Source organism: Macrosteles quadrilineatus, unplaced genomic scaffold, assembly GCF_028750875.1.
Source record: "Macrosteles quadrilineatus isolate MER2022 unplaced genomic scaffold, UCM_ALF_1.0 Scaffold_4__1_contigs__length_99947679, whole genome shotgun sequence".
Taxonomy (NCBI): domain Eukaryota; kingdom Metazoa; phylum Arthropoda; class Insecta; order Hemiptera; family Cicadellidae; genus Macrosteles; species Macrosteles quadrilineatus.
The window spans coordinates 58,077,888-58,092,746 of NW_026542597.1; the positions used below are offsets into that span (position 1 = coordinate 58,077,888).

At 36.7% G+C, this 14,859-nt stretch overlaps 1 protein-coding gene across 1 annotated transcript in view; it reads right to left on the minus strand.

The window, feature by feature from the left end:
• Nucleotides 1-238: 238 nt before the first annotated feature.
• Nucleotides 239-14,859, minus strand: part of LOC128992084 (probable ATP-dependent RNA helicase DDX31) — a 41,469-nt gene continuing 26,848 nt past the window's right edge. Inside the window, exon 12 of the mRNA XM_054415490.1 lies at nucleotides 239-427. Coding sequence (XP_054271465.1) covers nucleotides 292-427 — 136 coding nt within the window. The 3' untranslated portion in view covers nucleotides 239-291. The remainder of the gene's footprint in view (nucleotides 428-14,859) is intronic.

Consider the following 14,859-nt stretch of genomic DNA (forward strand, 5'->3'; position numbering starts at 1 on the left):
TTCGTACGCGGAACACCAAAAAAATGTGGCCGAACGTTGAGTTTGTGGTTGTTTTGTATTTTAAGAGTGTAGAATGTATTTTGATGTATTAATTATAATCAATCACATTATTCTGCATAGTACATTGGCACTGTCTCATAATCTGTACTTAAGCACTTAAGAATAGGTAGAAAGGTGGGGTAAATTAAAACAACTACCTTAAAAACATAACTATTTCAAACATTAAAAATATGCACACCCGTATTTACATGATGCGATTGCATTTGCAGTGTACGTATTCTTGCGGTAGGATCAATCTGGAGATTTCTTTTTTTTCTTCTTCATAGGCTCCAGTCCGCTGGAGAACTCGCTGACAGTAGCCCGGACAGCTGGGGGTGCCTTGGGTCTGTACTGGAGATCTCTTCCACCTCGAGACTCCCTCCCGTACCTGCAACACGAGGGTTGGTCTGTCAAACATGATAAGGTGCAAGTAGACGGAGGTTGATGAATGCAGATATTGTAACTCGGTTATTCGACCAACTTCACAATAAAAATGTAAACCAAGACCCCACTAGAAAAACAGGCCATGCTGTAGCGCGGGCAGCACAAAACTACATCACAGTAGTGGAGTTGTACTAAAATCTTACCGTAAAATATCTGACCGACAGCCAGCTTTATTTACCTAAATATGGATATGGCAGTGAATCTATCCACTAGTGTGACGTCAAGGATCCTGATCCTGCAGCATGGCTGGTTTTTCTAATGGGGCCTTGGCCTTGATCAAACGCAATATCTTTACAGTAAAAACGGCACTTCCTCCAAAAAGGGCTAATGACAAACTTAAACATGATAAAAAACAAAATAAGGTGCATTAACAAAAGATGATATGCATTTGCGTAAATTGATAACTGAAGATGGTGTCTGTTTACATCCTAAGGCTATGTGTTAAGAATTCAATTTAGAAGAAGCAATGATTACTAATATGGATTGCCTATCTATATACTTACAATGAAGGTTTTCTCTTTAACATCAATTATGTCCATAATTTGAGGTTGGTTAAAAAGGGTTCCCATTTTTCTCTTACAAACGATTTGAGTTATTGTATTCTTGAGGATTTCAGTTTAAACTAAAATCTCATGTAGGGATTAAATCACTATTTTTTTCAACGTGTGCGTCGTTCAATATTAATTTTATTTGACTAATATTGTTTGAAATCGCAGCAACGCGCAACGGGTAAGCTCTTTTTATTGTAATCACAATGTTAAATAAAACTCCCCATCTCCCAACTCCCAACTCAATGACGTAAAACATGTATGTAAGAAGTAGGCTAGACGCACCTGACTAGTTAAATCAATTGAATTTATTTAAGCATAACATTTCCCAAGCATACTTCGACAAGGTCACATGTTGGACTGATAAGCCAAATATTACTGATGCGAGTTCGGCCACCTTGCATTATCTTATCAATGCGGTCAACACTGGATTGCCTATCTATATACTTAATACAATGACGGTTTTCTCTGTAACATCTTCCTTTTGTCTGTTCTTCTTAACCAATTTGTACGACTAAAGTCATTTTAAAGCTTACTGCCTTGCGGAGGAACAAATGGGGCATACTGGTACACGGGGTGCAGGCCTAATGGTATTGAAATAGTGATGGTAGTTAGACTCAATTATATGCAAAACAAAAGTGGGAAAATTAAAGCGCTGATTTATTTACTTCTAGTATTTTACTTCATTTCAGACATCGCGTCAACAATTAAAATTAGATGATGAAATAACTTTGTACGTCAATTTCCGAAAACTAAACATGAAAATACATAAACTTGATTGTTTCCCACTTCTCATGTACTAATACTTGACCAATGACCAATGCTCCTTCTCGCTGGCACAGGTTAGCCAAGTCACACACAGAGTGTCACTGACAGCGATGTTTATCACTACCCATCATTCTCAGCGACATTATAAGACACTTTGGTGATAGAATAAAATGGAATAAAAGATAGAGGTTATATCCGGCGATATGTAATGTGATACGGCGGTGATCGTCAGATTGCGGCTAATACGCGACTGGCGTGACCCGTGTGGAGTTTACAGATTGGGACATTTGTCGATCACTATCTGCAGCTGTAGTCAATGTGTCAGCTGATTGAACGACAATATCACCGTCGTTTAAAGTGCTGAAAGCAAGCTAAGTGGTTTACTACAACGAATAAGTAATGCCCACAATGCCACATATACAATTTCCTGAAGAGGAAATAGTTTTTAGCTCAACCATCTACTGAAAAATGCTCTCGTTGGTTCACACGAAACGTGTGTAATGACATTTCACTTTTATTGCCTAGCCAACATTAATTGCACGTACGTAAATTTTAATTACACGTACTAACAAACACATGTTGACTTTTCATCCCATTGTCAATTTTGAAGCTCGTTTTTCGTGTCTTGTGTTGTGACATATTCATGTTGGTGACACTAATCGAAGCTCGTTTTTCGTGTATTGTGTCGTGCATATTCATGTTGGTGACACTAATCATTAGTGTTGAGGAAATTTTGCTTCTATTGTTTTAAGGTTAAGATATGTGCTTTACTGTTTGGGTATAACTAGGGGATAGTATTGATCGTTGTATTTGGTTAGGCGAATTACTGAAATATCAAGAACCAAATTGGAAACAAAATACGACCTCTACAGTACACCGGACAGAACTAACGATAAAATTGAAATCTACAAAGGGAGTATGTTTTATCTATGGTAATTATTATTGTTATGGAGAGACCACTAGCTGACTGGGTGAACCGCAGTATAAAAGAAAGGTACATTAGGAATTTCCCTTACAAAAACAGTTTGAAATGCCCATGGTGTTAAAAAAATTTCAGACACCGTAACGATAGGCGAAAAATTAGACAAAGAAAGAAGATCGATCGCCCATTGATCGATGATAGGTGGTATGCAAAGGCAATGTGTTTGTATGAAGGTGTCCCACTACGAAGGAAGTGCAGTAGGTCAGAGAAAATTACTGATCACCTGCTTTCGCGAAGTGATCTTAAAGGTAATAAGGACAATTCTTGGCAATTTGGTTATAGGGAGTCGCCTTCCAAGGAAGAATTGATCGGTAAATGCAGGCATTCATCAGGTGGTTGGATATTGAAGGTCTTTGAAGACATCGACGATCCGACATATCCAGATGAAGCACCTTGGCTCCTCAGTTCACCCCTTCCAAATAAAAACGTATTATGGACCCGATAGCCAAACATCGCGTGGTTCCTCTGATCGATCGCCGCCACAAGACGAATGCAAGGGCTGCGTGTCGGCTTTTGATTATCCAAATTTGATAGATTATTGTCCTAATGTCTCTATCCAGGTGGTTTAATTGTCCCCATTACCGCTGGTCTCATCAACACCGGGTTTTGTCTTCATTATTCCTTTATTCGCTACCGTCGCCGGCGCGACACAATCACCCATCTTCATTAGCCCAGCTACAATCTGTTCTGCCGATCACGACTGTGTTCATTGCCTGGCCAGATTGTCTTTTACACGCCAACATCGGTAGATATCAAGAGACGCGACAGACCTTTCACTGTTTAGAAACGAATCGAGAGTACCGATCGTCAAGCAACTGAAACTGTTTCAATCGGTTACAGTTACAAACCATTGAATTGTGTCTTTTTATAAGCTAACAATTTATAAGCTTAAGTTCTAAGATACATTATTTTTCTATTATATAACAGTGATTTGGCCTCACAATCTTTCCAATTAATAATCGATCTGATCGATCGATAATTAATTATATACGTAATTTTTCCTTTACACGCTTTTCTTTTGTTTAGTACAAATTCTAAGGGGGGTTGTAGCAGAAAATTATCTCAAGTATCTTTTGCACGAAATGTATGTCTTTAGGGTTGGAAAAAAAATTGGCTGAATATAAGATGAAGAACATGCATTATACAAATTACTGTTGACCCTGTGTTTATTTCATGGTCGTTGTGTTTCCCATGTTCGTGTTATGTGAATTATTGTTATTCAGTGTTAACCGAATATAAAAGATAACGAGGCAGATACAGGACGCAGAAGCAAACATATTTAAAGCAGCAAGCATATTTAAAGATAACTTGTAACGGTTATCTTGATAAATCAGTTAGGGTAAAAATAAATCATGACTTTTTAAAGTTATGATCAAAGAATATACTCTTCCTTTTTTAAACATTACTTACGTCAAATTTAATTCAAGACATGAGCTCACTTCATTGTGATGGACATCTTCAAATACCGAAGTTTTACTGAATGAAGGACCTTCCAAAACAACCCTGAGCTTAGTAAAGATGAAGAATTATTCTTACCTAGCACCTTGGGGATTAACTAGAAATCGCTTCTACTGTCAAAACTTTTCAGGCTGCAGACTGATATCACTTATATCACTGATTGACTGATATCACTTAATCTTGTAAGTGATACAAGATTAAATATCCCAACACGTAAGAACTAACTGGATGCAGCCATGGGCGCGTTGCTGGCGCTTCAGACTACAAGGGAGTTACGGCACAGAAAACATACTGTATGTTTTCTGTGGTTACGGGTACAATCCACGGCATGTCTACTAGAATTTGAGACGTTTAAACTATCTATAAAAAAAGCTTAAATTCCTTCCTATAAGAAGTATTAATTCTTGAGCTGCAACGTTTTTGGCCAATTAAAATAAATATCCGAGGTCACAAAGTACCTTTAGCCTAAAACCATTCGCAGAGAACAAACATGTACATTTTCACTAAATAAAATTACAATCCTCCATAAGCATTTCTTAGAAGCTACACCACTCAACGCCCCGGCACAAACTCCCACCAAGTATCCATGGAGGGTACACAACTTCTTAGCCAGGGTAAATTACCAAGGGTAGCATCGCAACACCAGGTCGGCACCCCTATTACACGTGCGTTTCACAGGCTTCCTGTAGAAATGATTGCCTCACATTTACGTGGTTAAAAAGGATCCATTGCATTGTGTAAAGTGCGCGACCAATCTGTAATGGCTGCCATTGTGCCACGGCGCGAACACGACGTTCTTCTCGCCTCGCCTCTCTCGTTACTTCAAACAAAAACTCCACACAGCTTTCCGTATTCGATTGATTCTTCCAGTCGTCTTGTTGCCGTCCACACCGGACAAACCAGCAAGTTTAGGACAGAGGTGTAGGCTGAGGAGGACACGAATATGCACTAATGCGGCCGGAAAGGACTTCTTGCAACCACGAGGGAAATAGGGTACAAATTCGCACTCTTGCGGTTTTAAACGGATTTTACTAGTATGAAACGTTCATTTCATAGCAATGTTACATTTCCTGAATTTGAGAGCAAAAATCAACAATTGTGTACCGATATGCGAGTTTAACAAAAAGAGGAGGAAACACATAAGTTATTTTCAGTTAGTTGCAATACTGGAATGAGGGTGGGTGAGAGTGCGTTATATTTCGCAGTCGGCGATTCGAAACAAGACACTTTTTAAGCGTGTGCAACCGTTTCCGAAGTGGGCAGAACTTACAGTACAAATGTTCTGTAGCTTTGAAAACTACAGGGCCTAATTTAGCGTTAGCTTAGGAGACATTGACCCCCGAGTTTTTAATTCTTTTCTAGAGCCACCCTTCATAGCTTAGAACGTTGTCTAATAAATGGTTGTAAATTATTAGACTTCCGATCCTTCCTTAGTACTATAAATTAATGTTCTCCAGTTTGTGAACCTCTCCGCATGCTGTACCACCCCTGTAATGTTGTCCAATCCATGGACAGCTCTTCACATAACGTACCAAGTAAAGTACCACTTTTAAAATGTTGTCCAGTCCAATTCAAAGCCTCTCCACATGACCTACTACCCATTCTAACCGAATAAGCAAAACGTTAACCCAGCAAATAACCCATAGCGTCACCAACATGACCGTCAACTTACGTCATGCGACGGCCGCGACGTGACCAAACCGCGTTACAAAACCGGCCGAATTCAACCGTGTATTCATTTATCGTATCGTATTGGTTAACTAGGCGAGTTTACGCTCAATTTTGTGTGTTTTAAAGGTGGTTAGAGCAATTTGGTGCCGCAAGCAGGGCTATCATTGGCGGCGCTGGACCGAACACGGTTGCTACACGGATTGCTTCATCTCAGCGAACTTTGACCCGCGATACGCCGATCGGAGGCGCACCCACAGAATTGCAAATGTCTCTGTGGGGGTGGGGGGGGGGGGGGTGGATAAAAACAAGTATTTCAAATACTGTAGCCTACAGATTTTTGTAACTTGGTTGTAGAATTCTCTTCTTGCTTCAATAATTGCCTAAGGAAGGAAAATGATATGAAGGTGAAAGATACGTGAGTGGTTCCAAAGCTCAGTGAGTGTTTATAATATAATTAATTTTTAATTTTTTTGTTTGTTCATTCTTACAATGATTAAGTTGGTCTGCTGTGGCTCTTTTGGTGAGAGTGAAAGGCGTATTTTATCTTGGAAAAATTATCAATTAGTAGATTACTGTACCGGTATTTTAATTTGGTGCTGAAGCGGACGCGTTGCAGAAAGTCAACAGTGCCGGAAGGTCAAATGCACAAGAATAAATTATTTGACCTTCCGGCACTGTTGACTTCCAGCAACATTCCCGCTGAAGCTATGTTAAGAATGACTGCCCACGCACAGGCTTCGTCGTTCCTGGCTACTATTTCAAAATTATATGTTTTTAGTAAATATATTTTAGTTAATATAATTTTGTAATAACATTTTTTTTTCATTTAATTAATCTCTGCAAACTTTCACCCCAGATTTGCTCATTAGAGGCACACCAACATAATTACCAATTTTCTGGGAAATATATAAAGAGCATTTGAAAACCTATAAAAAGTTAAAAGATACGTTGATCGTCGCCAACGACTTTTTGGGAGATTGCACAGCGGGAAAACAAAGTGTAATTTAATTACGGGTTTCATAAAATTGTTCAGTCGGTAAACAAAATCTCAATAGTAAATGCATTATTAGGCTGTCGATTATCTCTTTTTCTGTTACATTTTTCTGTGCTTCTCTATCCTTTTAACTTGAGCAAATTTAAAATACAAATAATATTTATTTAGCGTATTTGTTTTGAACTTTTTATGTAGATAGTAAAGCAACATTGTACAGTATCTATGAAAGTGGTACTTGTTATACAAGAAAGTTCTGTTAACTGCAATTTATGGTAGTATTAATAATCATACTGTAATTTACTCGTGATATTCAGTCTCATCATTAATACATTGACAACAAAATATTAAAACGTGGAGGGAATATTTTTGTACAAAAATTCTGAGGCAACCAATTGCACTTGACGTATTTTCATGATTCTTCTTTTGAAGGGGAGATAATTTTAAAATTAAGGGAATGTTGAAGGGTTGTAGTTTTTTTTCATAAATTTAATTTAAATAGTTTTTCAAGCCTACCAACCTACAATAATATTTTTAATTAGTGTTTGGAATAATACCTAGCTGTAAACATTCTGGAAAAGTGGCACAAATTCAGCATTTGGTTAAGGATAATGTATGCAAAGTTAATTTACTTATTTATTGAGTGTATATCTATACTTATAAAAGGCAAAGCCCTCACTGACTCACTGACACACTCACTCATCACTAATTCTCCCACTTCCCATTTACCTAGGAGGCTGAAATTTGGTACATTGATTCTTTAGGCATTAAATAGGAAAACTAAGGTGTTTTTATTGTGATCGGACTCTCGGGCTCCGCCCCAGTGGCTCTGGAGTTTCCCATGTGAGCCTTATGATTTTTCATATTTAAAAGGAATTAATGAATCTTAACAGCTGTTTCAATTAAACAAGTTGGTTCTGTTCTATGATGTTCAATAGCATTAAAGTTACAAGGATTACCAACAGGGTGCAACACTATTATTTATTTTAATTTATGACAACAGCTAATTTGCAACCAAAAGGTGAGTGAGCGTAGCGAACGAACTTCAACCTGGAGACGAGTTAGCGTAGCGAACGAGCTAACCTGAAGGCAAGTGAGCGCAGCGAACGAGCTCCAACCTAAATGTGAGTGAGCGTAGCGAACGAACTTCAACCAGGACGTGATTGAGCCATGCGAACGAGATCATCTTGAAAATTAAGAAGTTAAACGGGGCAAAGCCCGCGGGTACAGCTAGTTCATACATAATTAATGGTACGCTAAAAGGACCAACAATGTTTATATTTTCAGTTTAACAAACAGCTGATTTCAAATTCAGTTTTGGGTAACACATTATTTGAGTACAGATTCTAATTTAATGGGTTTATAATTGTATTTATATTTTGTGCATATATACTTTAAGAGGATCATAATTAATGTTTTTATAAAAAGCTATAAAAAAAGTTATAAAAAGCTAGATGAGTTGCAGTTTTGATCAAATTGATTTGTTTTGAAAAATCTAGGAGCGCTCATGGTATTATTTACTTTCCCTCTATACATAGTATATGGAGAAAGTATTGCTTTCATAAAAATTTTCAAGTTTGTGTTTTGAGTGGATACATCCGTATTGGGCCCCATGATCCCAAAAAAGTGGTTTTCAAAGTGATGCTTGTGTGTGTGTAATAATATTTTCTCAAAAATGGTCCGAAAGATAAAAAAAATGTATGTTATAGTCCTTTAAATTTTGAACAAAATTATACAAATCCCATTTCCGTCAAAATTACGCTTCAAAAGTTATTGTGACTTATGTTATTTTCCCATAAACCCCCTATAAAATATAAAAATTTATTTTTAGCAAAAAAAAAACGATTTTTATGAAAATGTATGTGTTGTGGTCTTTATAGGTAATTAATTCTAAACAAAATAGTGCACCCCTCATTGCTGAAACAATTACTGTTCAAAAGTTATTGCAACTTTTGTGATTTTCCCTATAAAATATAATAGTTGCTCCCACCTACCCATGATAAGGGTTGTTGACAAGCTAATGGGAGAAAGTACTTGTCAGATTGCTGATAACATTTATTTTTATTCTTTGTCAAGTACTTGACACTGTTTTTTCAAGATATGGATTTTTCAAGATCAATTAAGAGTAATATTTATGTTTTTTTTATTTACAATTTATTTTGTTTAACTAAATAAATAGGGGAAATTTTCATTTAGTCAACGTAGCCAAGGAGGAGTAAATTGTGGATCAAATATTAACAATGAGGACCACAGCTGTTCACAACTCTCCAGTAGCATGTTACTTATTTTAGTTCCCACAACATCAGGTAACAAGTTTACTTATAAATGTTCTGATAAACTTGTTTTTTATACATAGTGTATATAAAATCCCGCATGGGCTTAATATTTTCTTATTCTTATATTTTAAACGACAACAGATAAATCAATAAGATTTGGTACACCAAACCTAAAAATCTACTTTTTTTAAGGAACTATCAATTTTCTGTCATATCATGGGGACGTCCGGCAAGGAGTCAGAAGGAAATCTTAAATAGAAACATTGATGTTCAAACACAGAGTTTATGCAAATGAATGAGTACAATGGAGTAAATAGGTGAACTATTTAAGTTTTCACCATAGGCCAGGCTCTATTTTTTGCGGTCACCTTTGACTGTAATGATGTTTAAGTAATTGTGTATGAAAAGATTTAATTGTTTTGAATATAGATAACAGTTTACTAACTTAAATTAAATTAGTTAAACTTAAGTTAAATTTAAATCTGGTTTTTGAGTTTCAAGATAAGTAATGTTTGAGTGAACTGATGTCAACAAAATGTTTCTCTTTGGTTTAAGGGTAAATTAAATAGTAAATGCTTCACTTTCTATAATACCAATGAACAAGAAGTAGTTTACGAATAAATGGTTTCAATTGATCATGATAAATGTTGAAATCAGCTTTTAAAAACCGATAAATGAAGAGGAGACACCAAAAAATCAGTTTATCGTTACTAGACAAGAAACTACCAAAACGAGTTTCTGGTTTTAAATTATGCTATGGGGAATAGGCTGTAAAACGGAATTTTGAAACGTTACAGCAAGTTTGATTAGTTAGGTTACTATAGACCAGTTTAATTTCAATATAAGTTTTTTTTATTATTTGTTGATACTGAACAATATTGATCCTTATCGTAGTTGTCAGCTAATATGTTTCAATTTGTTAATATCAATATCTATACTATTATAAAAAAGAGGTGGTTGCTGTATGTGTGTATGGGAAAAGTAAACTCGAAAAATACTGGTCGGATTGGGCTGAAATTTGGCATGATGATAGCTCACATTCCCGATTAACATATAGGCATATTCTTATTTCAAAAATCCTTTCGGGCTCCGCCCCAGTGGCTCTGGAGTTTCCCATGTTAACCTTATGAGAAATGGAATTATTGAATCTTAACAGCTGTTTCAATTAAACAAGTTGGTTCTGTTCTATGATGTTCAATAGCATTAAAGTTACAAGGATTACCAACAGGGTGCAGCACTATTATTTCTTTTACATTTATGATAACAGCTAATTTGCAACCAAAAGGTAAGTGAGCGTAGCGAACGAACTTCAACCTGGAGGCGAGTTAGCGTAGCGAACGAGCTAACCTGAAGGCAAGTGAGCGCAGCGAACGAGCTCCAACCTAAAGGTGAGTGAGCGTAGCGAACAAACTTCAACCAGGACGTGATTGAGCCATGCGAACGAGATAATCTTGAAAACTAAGAAGTTAAACGGGGCAAAGCCCGCGGGTTACAGCTAGTATCAGATAAAAAATAAAATAAGGATATATCAAAAAGAAATCATCAATAATAATGAATGTTTCCTTTTACAGGAAAGTACCAATAAATCTCTAATGGAGTATGTTTAATCCTTACGTTATGACACTTTCAAATGGTGCAACCATAACATAACTTTGTAAACTGGAGTTAATAATGTAGAAGGCTAACGATAATTTTATGGACACTGTAATGGCTTTTAGAATGTTGTGAAAAGAAATAATTGTTGATATACGCTACACAGAAGATCTTTGATTTGCTTTAGAGTTGCTGTAGTTTTGTATGAGACTTTACAATCAGAAGAAAAAACAGATTTGTTTGGTTAATGTAGGTTAATGAGATAATTTCATTTACAAGTCAGGGTGATTTTAGTCAGAGGCGGCCTTAGAGATTGTGGGGCCCAAGGCGAAGTTCAATAGCGGGCCTCTCTTAATACCTGAAGTACGGCTGTGCAGGGCCTCTAAAAAGCTTGAGCCCCTAGGCACCGCCTTGTTCGCCTTTATGTAGGGCCGCCTCTGATTTTAGTTCTTACAAACATCTATCCGAACCTTATTTGAACTCAAACTTCCTTTTCCTACAACCATCAAGATGACCAAAGATGAACCAAACACAAGTAAAAACAATTTTCATTGTGAAAAATAATCCAAGGTTATTGATTGCTGTGGCTAAGTTGACGCCACACTATAGTAATAAATGAATAGAGTAACAAGTATTCTTCATTACAATACTGTTTGTCAGCTTCAGGGTTTGAGAAAGAGCTAAAGAAAATTTGTCCGATCCAATTGATGCTTAATTTCCTTAGAAACTTCCACAGTAACACTTACCAAAACTGCAATCTAACTATCTAAGGTATGCAGATACCGTTTCAATTCCAAATAAAACCAAGCTACTAGACATTATATTAACATTTTTTCAAACTTCCACTCCGAGGTCTTCAGATTGAACCTGACGACAAACAATGTGGCCGCATTGTCGCTGAGATTGGTCGGACGAGGGTATTAAGAGATAATGCGGCGGGCCGAACATGTTATTGGAAGTGTGTGAATCACTTATAGAGCATGAGTTATGCTGCACAATGGCCGGGGTGGTTATCGTGTTAGGGACGCCACTTTTCCCTCGCTCTGCTCCATCCATCATCACACCATTACTTGCTCATTTTGTTCACTAAATTGCTCTTGTAATGGCATCTTAATTTTTTTATAGTATATTTACGCAGTCAAACCCAAGTGGGATTTGTCATGGCCGAAGGTTTCTTGCTGGAAACAGTTTACTTTCTTGTCGGATTTCAGAGGTGTGACTCGTGAACTGCTATCGATTCGCAAGGCAACGTCGGATTATGGCTTTATTGCTTGGCAGATTTGTGAATATTACAGCTGGTGCCCTGACTGAGCAACGGTTGGGGTAAATCTGTGTACCGTAATATGTACCATGCTGACACCGTGGGCACCACAATGGTCAATCACAAAGACTTAGAGATTACTATTTTCAGAGAAGGTAGAGCACTAGTATGAGTTAAGCCACAATTTTCATCTTAAGGGACCACAGGTAAAGTTTAGTAGAACAATTAATTTTTGCCCGGACATTGATTACAGGGTACTTAAGTTAATACTCAAGTAAAAAAACGATAAAGTAAGAGCAAAATTATCTTTATTCTGGTTAATAATTAGAATACATTTTCTAATAGTAATTGTAATTTAAATTTTTGTTTGACTAGCTGTGTGCCCGTTCTACGCACGGGGATCTTATTGTAGTCAGTTGAAACCTTCTTATATTAAGAACAGTAGTTAGGAACAGAAAGTGACAAATTGGAAAAGCGAGTTTAGCATCATCCGTAAACCTCTGTTACAATCACCCACTGCAGTTGTGATTTTTTACTTTACACTTTACACAACCGCCACTGATGTGCCGTCAATGAGTGGAAACCTTGTTTCTAAGCTATTGGCGATGATCATTAATAAATTTAAGTTTCCGAGCCGTGTACAACACTGAGTCTTCTTTCTGGTTATCAAAACTCAAGAACAATTTTATACACAAAGAATCTCTGGTTCCTGACCTGGATGATGCCTAGTTATTTAATTTCATTCACGGTTACACTATATTATTGCAATTGCGATTAATTAAATCCGTTATGTAAGAAAAACGTTTTTAAACTCACTTGGTTGGGTTCAAACGTGATCGAAAATAGTTGTGGTATTTGTAAACAACATTTTTAAACACATCAGTGACAGCTAGAAAAAATAATCTTGATCCGAACAGCTGTTCGTTATTTATCCATAGAAGATTATGTTGTAAAAACTGAAAAAGACTTGACAAAAATCGCATAAAACTGCATTTTTCAACGTCCGTGATTTTATTTACAAAGTAGTGAGACCATACTTTAAGGGCTAAACACTCTCGGCAATCCAGTGAATACATTAAAATGACTTGGATCTTGATAGGTACTCTCGTTTTCCTGGAGAAGATAGCGTAAAATGCCACCTTGAGTGTTACAGACAGACAGAAATAGAGATAAGACTCATTTCTGCTTGTTTAATCTATAAAACGTATAAATAACCTAAAAATGTATAATTCTGAGCAATGTACAGACAAAACTCTAATTTTATTTATATAGATGGTCATTGACATAATCAATGTCTCACGTTTTTAATACTAATCAATAAATAAATTAACTGATGTAATTAGTAACAGTACTCACTAATTTGACAATAATATTGACGGAAAGTAAATAAAGATACGTGTCTTTTTATTCGTCAGACTGAAATATTTGAATGCCAATTACGTTCACCAATTCAGTTGCGCGGCGGGGCTTCGCCCGGGCCTCACCACCATTGGCGAGCGCCTGTTTGAAGGTATGCCGCACTGAACAAGTTAAAAGATTCTACCATATTCATAAAAAATCTACAACATTAATTCGATCAGTATGTATTTCTCCGTTGAAAAGTTAGAACTCATCCCTTTATTTACATTATCTGACAATAGCCAAAAGAGATCCAACATTTTGTAGACTCCACTGCAAGGAGATAAAGAAGTATTATATAAATTTCAAAGTCTGTAACAGCATGTACATATTCAGTATATGTACATATTCTGTACCGCATGATCGCTTCTTTCATATACCTTGTGACATTAAGCCATAAATGGATTCACTTGGTATCCTACGGAGCTTGAAGAGGTAGCTGCTGCTGTAATAGTAGTTCCGTGTTGTGGAAATGAAAAGAAAAAGGGATAAAAAGGGTTTGGGGCAAAAAGGGCACAAGTTTAGTGAAATATCTCTTTTAAGGACATAAAAGTTATCCAGACAATTACAAAAACTACCTTAGAATGTTTTAAGATAATCTCTGTCCCCTCCTAAGTTAGTAGAGCCTTTAATCAAAAAGGGAGTCACTTTCCTAATGCAGCCAAGTAGCACAAAATATTTCCTTGCAGCTACATTGCAATTTTTAGCTACGGGCAGAAGATTTAAAGTTTTCTACTAGAATTTCGATACAGAGCTTAGGAAAATAATTCCAGAAACTTGTGATGCCATTGTGAAAAGTGTGCGCAAAACTTACGAATTGTAACCTGGTGGAAGGTCATCTGGCCAGGGAAAATTGAGCAATCAGGAAGTCGCCGCCTGCAATCCGATTGAAACACCCCCATACGTAATATTTCGGCAATATAGTCGCGGGCAATCAAATATCGCGCATCGACAAGCGACCAAATTGCCTAATGTTTGGGGGCTTCATTGTAGCACTTGATTACTAACTATAGTTCGGCCGCTTAGAAAGCGACCTCCTCCAGCATTGGTTTAGCATTAGCGCGCAGGTCGTTTTCTAAGCGGCCGAACTATAGAGTTTGATTTCTGTGTGGGTCAAAATATTTAAAATCTTCACATTAAAAGATCTTGTTATGCAGAGAAAGGGTTTTGGTGTTTGTGACAGTTAAAATAGTGGTAAAGTGTATGCTATAACAGATATTTAGACAAGAGTTTGAAATATCACAAATTGATAGAATTATTTTCATATTTGTAATCTAATTCAACCAAAAGTCTTAAGTAAGAAAGGAAGGTAGGAATGATTGTTTAGCTGAGGTGGTTGTGACCTCAGTTCTCTTGAAGCATAAACTCTTTCTTGAGACACGACTTCTAGACAGGTTAGTTTTGGTACACTTTTCTATAGTGTGTTCATC